Genomic DNA, 7,627 nt, shown 5'->3' on the forward strand with positions numbered 1-7,627 from the left:
AACACGAAGCCGTCGGGCACGGGCGCCAGCGGCTCGGGGCGCTGCCCGAAGTTGAGCTCCACGGCGCAGCCCTTGCACAGCACGTGCGGCAGCAGCGCCCGCTCGCCCAGCGCGCCCTTGGGCACCTGGAAGGCCGTGCCCAGCTCCTGCCCGTTCTTGGAGAACGACAGCGCCACCAGCTCCGCGCCCTCAAAGTCCTGCGGGGACCAGAAACCAAAGGGTCCCCACTTCAGTCCCGCCTTTCCCTTTTTTTTTCCTGATTTTTCCCCTTTTAACCCTAATTTTTCTGATTTTTTCCTGATTTTTCTCCTCTTTATTCGTAACTTTTCTCCTTTTTTTTTCCTGATTTTTCCCCTAATTTTTCTAATTTTTTCCTGATGTTTCTCCTCTTTATTCGTAACTTTTCTCCATTTTTTTTCCTGATTTTTCCCATCTTTCCCTGATTTTTCTGTCTTCTTTCCTGATTTTTCTCCTATTTTTTGCCTGATTTTTCCCATTTTATTTCTAATTTTTCTCCTTTTTTTCCCCTGATTTTTCCCCTTTTTTTCCCTCATTTTCCCCATTTCATTCCTATTATTTTTTGCCTTTCTTTTCCCTTGATTTTCCCAGGTTTTTTCCCTTGATTTTCCCAGTTTTTTCCCCTGATTTTCCCCCTTTTTTCCCCTCATTTTCTCCATTTTACTCTTAATTTTTTTCACCTTTTTTTCCTTGATTTTCCCAGTTTTTTTTTCTGATTTTTCCCCTTTTTTCCAGATTTTACCAGTTTTTTTTCCCTGACTTTCCAAGGCTTTTCCCTCATTCTTCTCAGGCGTTTTTCCTGATTTTTCCATGTTTTTTCCCCCAGATTTTTCTCCTTTTTTTCCTGATCTTTCCCCTTTTATTCCTGATTTTTCTCCTGTTTTTTCCCAAACTTTCCAGGTTTCTTTCCCTGATTTTCCCAGGTCTTTTCCTGATTTCTCTCTTTTTTTCCAGATTTTCACCTTTTCTTTTAGGATCTCCCCAGTGCCCTCCTGATTTTCCCAGGATTTTCAGCTTTTTCCCATTTCCCCCCCGTTTTTCCCCCTCTCACCGCGAAGCAGCCGATGACGTCGTTTTCTCCAAAGCTTTCCCCAAATTCCTCAAATTTTCCATTTTCCACCTTCAGCCCCCGCCCGTCGAAGCCGTAGGAAAATTCATCCTCCCCTGGAACGGGGCAAAAAAAGAATTTTGAGGCAAAAAAAGGGGATTTTGGGGCTGGACTTGGGGATTTTTGGGGGATTTGGGGCTGGATTTTGGGGTCCTGGGCTGGATTTTGGGGTGGATTTCAAAGGATTTGGGGATCCTGGATGGATTTTGAGATCCTGGATGGATTTTTGGGATCCTGAGCTGGATTTTTGGGGATCCTGAGCTGGATTTTGGGGATCCTGAGCTGGATTTTGGGATCCTGAGCTGGATTCTGAGGCCCTTTAGCTGGATTTTTGGGGTGGATTTTGGGAGCCTGGATGGATTTTGAGATCCTGGGTTGGATTTTGGGGATCCTGGGCTCGATTTTTGAGGATCCTAAGCTGGATTTTGGGATCCTGGGCTGGATTTTTGGGGATCCTGAGCTGGATTTTGGGATCCTGAGCTGGATTTTGGGATCCTGGATGGATTTTGGGATCCTGAGCTGCATTTTGGGATCCTGAGCTGCATTTTGGGATCCTGAGCTGGATTTTTGGCGATCCTGAGCTGGATTTTGAGATCCTGAGCTGGATTTTGAGATCCTGGATGGATTCTGAGGCCCTTTAGCTGGGTTTTTGAGATCCTGAGCTGGATTTTGGGATCCTGAGCTGGATCTTTGGGGAACCTGAGCTGGATTTTGGGATCCTGAGCTGGATTTTGGGATCCTGAGCTGGATTTTGGGATCCTGGATGGATTCTGAGGCCCTTTAGCTGGGTTTCTGGGGCGGATTTCGGGGATTTGGGGTCTCACCCAGCTGGGAGTGGGAGAAGTCCACGGACCAGCCCACGCGCAGCAGCGGCACCTCGGAGCTGCCCTCCTTGCCCGGGAGGTTCTGAGACACCTGCGGGGAAATTTGGGGATTTGGGATCAAAAAAAATCCGGGAATGGGGCAGGGAAAGGGGAACAGCAGCAGCAGAAATCCCCAAAAAATCCAAACAGACCCAAAATCTGCTAAAATAGGCACCAAAAAACCTCAAATCACTCTAAAACCCCTCAAGCTCTCCCAAAATATCCCTGAACCCCCCCGGAAAACCCTGAACACTCCCAAAAACCCCCAAACCCACCCAAAACTCCCAAAAACCCCTCAAACTCTCCCAAAATTCCTTTTTCTGCCTCTCCCTGTGCTCCCTGTGTAATCCCAGCCCCCCAGGGAGTTTTTTTATCATCTTTTTCCCCATTTTTCTGGTTTTTCCCATTTTTGCCCCATTTTTTTCCTTTTTTATCCATTTTTTCCCATTTTCGCCCTGGGGTTTTTTTCCCATTTTTTCCCATTTCTGCCCTGTTTTTTCCCCGATTTTTCCCCCCATTTTGCCCCCTTTTTTGCCATTTTCCCCCTTTTTTTCCCTATTTTTTCCCCCACCTTGGCCTGGAAGCAGACCCGTCCATTTCCCCCCATTTTTCCCCATTTCCCCCATTTTTACCCCCATTTCCGTGCCCACCTTGGCCTGGAAGCAGACCCAGCCCTGTTTCACCCCTTTTTTTCCCATTTTCCCCATTTTTTCCTCCATTTTTGCCCACCTTGGCCTGGAAGCAGACCCATCCATTTCCCCCCATTTTCCCCATTTTTTCCCCCATTTCCGTGCCCACCTTGGCCTGGAAGCAGACCCAGCCCTGTTTCACCCCATTTTTCCCCATTTTTCCCCCATTTTTGCCCACCTTGGCCTGGAAGCAGACCCAGCCCTGTTTCACCCCATTTTTCCCCGTTTTTCCCCCATTTTTGCCCACCTTGGCCTGGAAGCAGACCCAGCCCTGTTTCACCCCATTTTTCCCCGTTTTTCCCCCATTTTTGCCCACCTTGGCCTGGAAGCAGACCCAGCCCTGTTTCACCCCATTTTTCCCCGTTTTTCCCCCATTTTTGCCCACCTTGGCCTGGAAGCAGACCCAGCCCTGTTTCACCCCATTTTTCCCCGTTTTTCCCCCATTTTTGCCCACCTTGGCCTGGAAGCAGACCCAGCCCTGTTTCACCCCATTTTTCCCCGTTTTTCCCCCATTTTTGCCCACCTTGGCCTGGAAGCAGACCCAGCCCTGTTTCACCCCATTTTTCCCCGTTTTTCCCCCATTTTTGCCCACCTTGGCCTGGAAGCAGACCCAGCCCTGTTTCACCCCATTTTTCCCCGTTTTTCCCCCATTTTTGCCCACCTTGGCCTGGAAGCAGACCCAGCCCTGTTTCACCCCATTTTTCCCCGTTTTTCCCCCATTTTTGCCCACCTTGGCCTGGAAGCAGACCCAGCCCTGTTTCACCCCATTTTTCCCCGTTTTTCCCCCATTTTTGCCCACCTTGGCCTGGAAGCAGACCCAGCCCTGTTTCACCCCATTTTTCCCCGTTTTTCCCCCATTTTTGCCCACCTTGGCCTGGAAGCAGACCCAGCCCTGTTTCACCCCATTTTTCCCCGTTTTTCCCCCATTTTTGCCCACCTTGGCCTGGAAGCAGACCCAGCCCTGTTTCACCCCATTTTTCCCCGTTTTTCCCCCATTTTTGCCCACCTTGGCCTGGAAGCAGACCCAGCCCTGTTTCACCCCATTTTTCCCCGTTTTTCCCCCATTTTTGCCCACCTTGGCCTGGAAGCAGACCCAGCCCTGTTTCACCCCATTTTTCCCCGTTTTTCCCCCATTTTTGCCCACCTTGGCCTGGAAGCAGACCCAGCCCTGTTTCACCCCATTTTTCCCCGTTTTTCCCCCATTTTTGCCCACCTTGGCCTGACTCCTCATTTTGCACCAAAATACAGGCAACAAACTCCTCATTTTGCACCAAAATACAGGGAACAAATTCATCATTTTGTACCAAAATACAGGGAACAAACTCCTCATTTGGTACCAAAATACAGGCAACAAACTCCTCATTTTGCACCAAAATACAGGGAACAAACTCCTCATTTGGTACCAAAATACAGGGAACAAATTCATCATTTTGCACCAAAATACAGGGAACAAATTCCTCATTTTGTACCAAAATATAGGGAATAAATTCCTCATTTTGTACCAAAATATAGGGAATAAATTCCTCATTTGGTACCAAAATATAGGGAATAAGTTCCTCATTTGGTACCAAAATATAGGGAACAAACTCCTCATTTGGTACCAAAATACAGGGAACAAATTCATCATTTTGTACCGAAATACCCAGGGTTTTATATGGGATCCTCCTCCCCTGCAACGCCAAAATTGGGGATTTTGTACCAAAATACAGGGAACCAATTCCTGATTTTGTACCAAATTATCCTGGGTTTTATATGGGAACAAATTCCTCATTTTGTACCAAAATATAGGGAACAAATTCATCATTTGGTACCAAAATACAGGGAACAAATTCATCATTTTGTACCAAAATACAGGGAACAAATTCATCATTTTGTACCGAAATACCCAGAGTTTTATATGGGATCCTCCTCCCCTGCAACGCCAAAATTGGGGATTTTGTACCAAAATACAGGGAACCAATTCCTGATTTTGTACCAAATTATCCTGGGTTTTATATGGGAACAAATTCCTCATTTTGTACCAAAATATAGGGAACAAACTCCTCATTTTGTACCAAATTATCTGGGGTTTGACAGGGGAGCAAATTCCTCATTTTGTACCGAAACAGCCTGGGTTTTATATGGGAATAAATTCCTGATTTTGTACCAAAATACCCGGGGTTTTACATGGGATCCTCCTCCCCTGGAACAGCAAAATTGGGGATTTTGCACCAAAATAGTCGGGGTTCCACCAGGGAACACAAACACTGAGACACAGCGAGGAATTCTGGCTTTTCCCGGGAAAAAATTTGGATTTATTTCTATTTTTCTGGGGATAAAAGGGTTAAAATTCAGATTTATTTCAAATTTCCCGGGAAAAAAGGGTTAAATTTGGATTTATTTAAATTTCTCCATCTTCTCCTAGGGGAAAAAGGGTTAAAATTCAGATTTATTTCTTTTTGGCTCTTCTGGAAGAAAAAGGGTTAAAACTCAGATTTATTCAAATTTCTTCAGGGAAAAAATGGTTAAAATTTGGATTTATTTCCATTTTTTCCAGCGAAAAAAGTGTTAAATTTGGATTTAATTTCATATTTCCTAAAAAAAAAAGATTAAATTTTGGATTTACTTCCATTTCTCTGACTTCTACTGGAAAAAAAGGGTTAAAATTCAGATTTATTTCAATTTTTCTGGGGGAAAAGGGCTAAAATTCGAATTTATTATTATTTTTCTGGGGGAAAAAGGGTTAAAATTCTGACTTTCATTTTTCTAAGGAAAAAATGGTCAAAATTTGGATTTATTTTAATTTTTTGCCTTAAAAATCCAATTAAAACGGAATCTTCCATGGAAATGCCAAAGGTTGAATGCATTCCTTTCCTTTAGAAGCTCAAAGATTGGTTAAAATCCTGATTTTTTCCTCAAAGATTATTTCAATCCAAGCATTCAATGAGGATTCTGGATTTTCCCAGTTTTTAGAATGGTGAAAAGTGCCTAAAATTCAGATATTTTCTTAAAAAATGAATGAAATAAAAACATTCCATGAAACTCTTAGAGTTTGAATTAATTTTCCCACCTGGAATGGCTTAAAAAAGCAAAAAAAAAGTTTAAAATCCTTAAAAAATGTAAAATTCCCTTGGGATTTTTCATGGAAAAAGAAAAATTCTGGCTCAAGATCCATTGATTCAGCGAAAACTGGAAAATCTAAATTAAAAATTAATAAAATTCTGTTCCCAGCTCCATAAATCCTCCCAAAATCAGAATTTTTCCAACAAAAATCAGATTTTTTTTCCCTTCAAAATGTGAGTTTTTTCTTTCAAATCCCAGGATTTTCCAATGAAAAATCAACATTTTCCATCAAAAATCAAAATCTTCCCTCAGAAATCAGGATTTTCCCCTCAAGAATCCACATTTTCCTCACAAAAATCCTGATTTTCCCTAAGAAATCACATCTTTCACCACAAAAATCCAAGTTTTCCCTTCAAAAATCCCAAAACTTTCCCCAAACCCAGAGATTTCACCTTAAAACAAACCCTCCAATTTTCCCAACACTATCCCCCCGGATTATTTCTCCAAATTTAAATTTTTTCCCCTCAAAATCGAGAATTTTCCCTCAGAAATCCACAAAAATCCAGATTGTTTTCCCACCAAAACCCGAATTTCCCCCAACCCCAGATTTCTCCTTTAAAAACCCAAATTTTTCCCAACTTTTTCTCACAATTTCCCCCAAACCCAACTCGGAATTGGCCAATTCCAGCAATTCCATTGATTTCCCCTCAGCCGCCGCTCCACAAAAATCTCTTCGAATTCAAATTTTTCCCGCTTTTTTCCCCCTCAACTCCCGAATTTCCCTGTGGGGAGTTTGGGGGTTTTATGCCGATTTTATCCCCAAAAACCTGGGAATGGGGATGGGACCAAAATCGGGATTTTTGAGGGAAAAACGGGAATTTTGTGAGGGGCCCCTCACGAGGCTCCGGGGCCTATCCCGGTTTGTTTTTTCCGGTTTTTTTCCCGGTTTTTTGGTGGGATTTTTCCCGAGCATCCCAAGGTTCTTTTCCCGGTCCCGGGTCCCTCACAAAGATTCGGGGTTTCTTTCCCGGTTTTGGGGATCCCGCTCCCGGTTCTGAGGGTTCCTTTCCCGGTCCCCTCATGAAGATCTCGGGATTCTCTTCCCGGTTCTGGGGATCCCGTTCCCGGTTCTGAGGGTTTCCTTTCCCGTCCCCTCACGAGGATTTCGGGGTTATTTTCCCGATCCCGGGGATCCCGTTCCCGGTTCTGGGGGTTCTTTTCCCGGTTCCCCTCCTGGGCCCAAGGATCCCTCCCAAGGATCTCGGGGTTCCTTTCCCGGTCCCCTCAGGAGACCCCCTCACGGATCCCATTCCCGGTTCCGAGGGTTCTTTTCCCGGTTCCCTCACGAGGATCTCGGGGTTCTTTTCTCGGCTCCCACCCGGTCCCGGTTCTGGGGGTTCTTTTCCCGGTTCCCCTCTTGGTGCCGGGGATCCCCCCCAAGGATCTCGGGTTTCCTTTCCCGATCCTTCCCGAGGATTTTGGTTTTCTTTTCACGGTTCTCCTCCCGAGAATTTCGTGGTTCCTTTCCCAGTCCCGGGAATCCCTCCCGAGGTTCTGGGGATCCCATTCCCGGTTCTGGTGGTTCCTTTCCCGGTCCCCTCACGAGGATCCCGGGATCCTTTTACCGGTTCCCTCCCGTTCCCGGGGATCTCTCCCAAGGATCTCGAGGTTCCTTTCCCGGTCCCTTCACGAGAACCTCGGGGTTCTTTTTCCGATTCTGCAGATCCCGTTCCCGGTTCTGGGGGTTCCTTTCCCGGTCTCCTCCCGAGGATTTCGGGGTTTTTTCCCCGGTCCCGGGGATCCCTCCCGAGGTTCTGGGGAATCCCATTCCCCATCCCCTCGCGAGGATCTCGAGGTTCCTCTCCCGGTCCCCCCCCGGTCCCGTCTCTCCCCCATCGCTCACCCGC

The 7,627-nt window shown here is 45.9% G+C and overlaps 1 protein-coding gene across 1 annotated transcript in view; it reads right to left on the reverse strand.

The window, feature by feature from the left end:
* The window catches only part of LOC102037584 (heterogeneous nuclear ribonucleoprotein U-like protein 2), an 11,205-nt gene extending 7,296 nt beyond the window's left edge, over nt 1-3,909 (reverse strand). The window contains 5 exon segments of the mRNA XM_031065652.1: nt 1-197; nt 1,070-1,182; nt 1,951-2,041; nt 2,640-2,702; nt 2,788-3,909. Coding sequence (XP_030921512.1) covers nt 1-197; nt 1,070-1,182; nt 1,951-2,041; nt 2,640-2,702; nt 2,788-3,909 — 1,586 coding nt within the window.
* Between the last annotated feature and the right edge of the window lie 3,718 nt (nt 3,910-7,627).

Source organism: Geospiza fortis, unplaced genomic scaffold (assembly GCF_000277835.1).
Source record: "Geospiza fortis unplaced genomic scaffold, GeoFor_1.0 scaffold1163, whole genome shotgun sequence".
Classification (NCBI taxonomy): Eukaryota; Metazoa; Chordata; class Aves; order Passeriformes; family Thraupidae; genus Geospiza; species Geospiza fortis.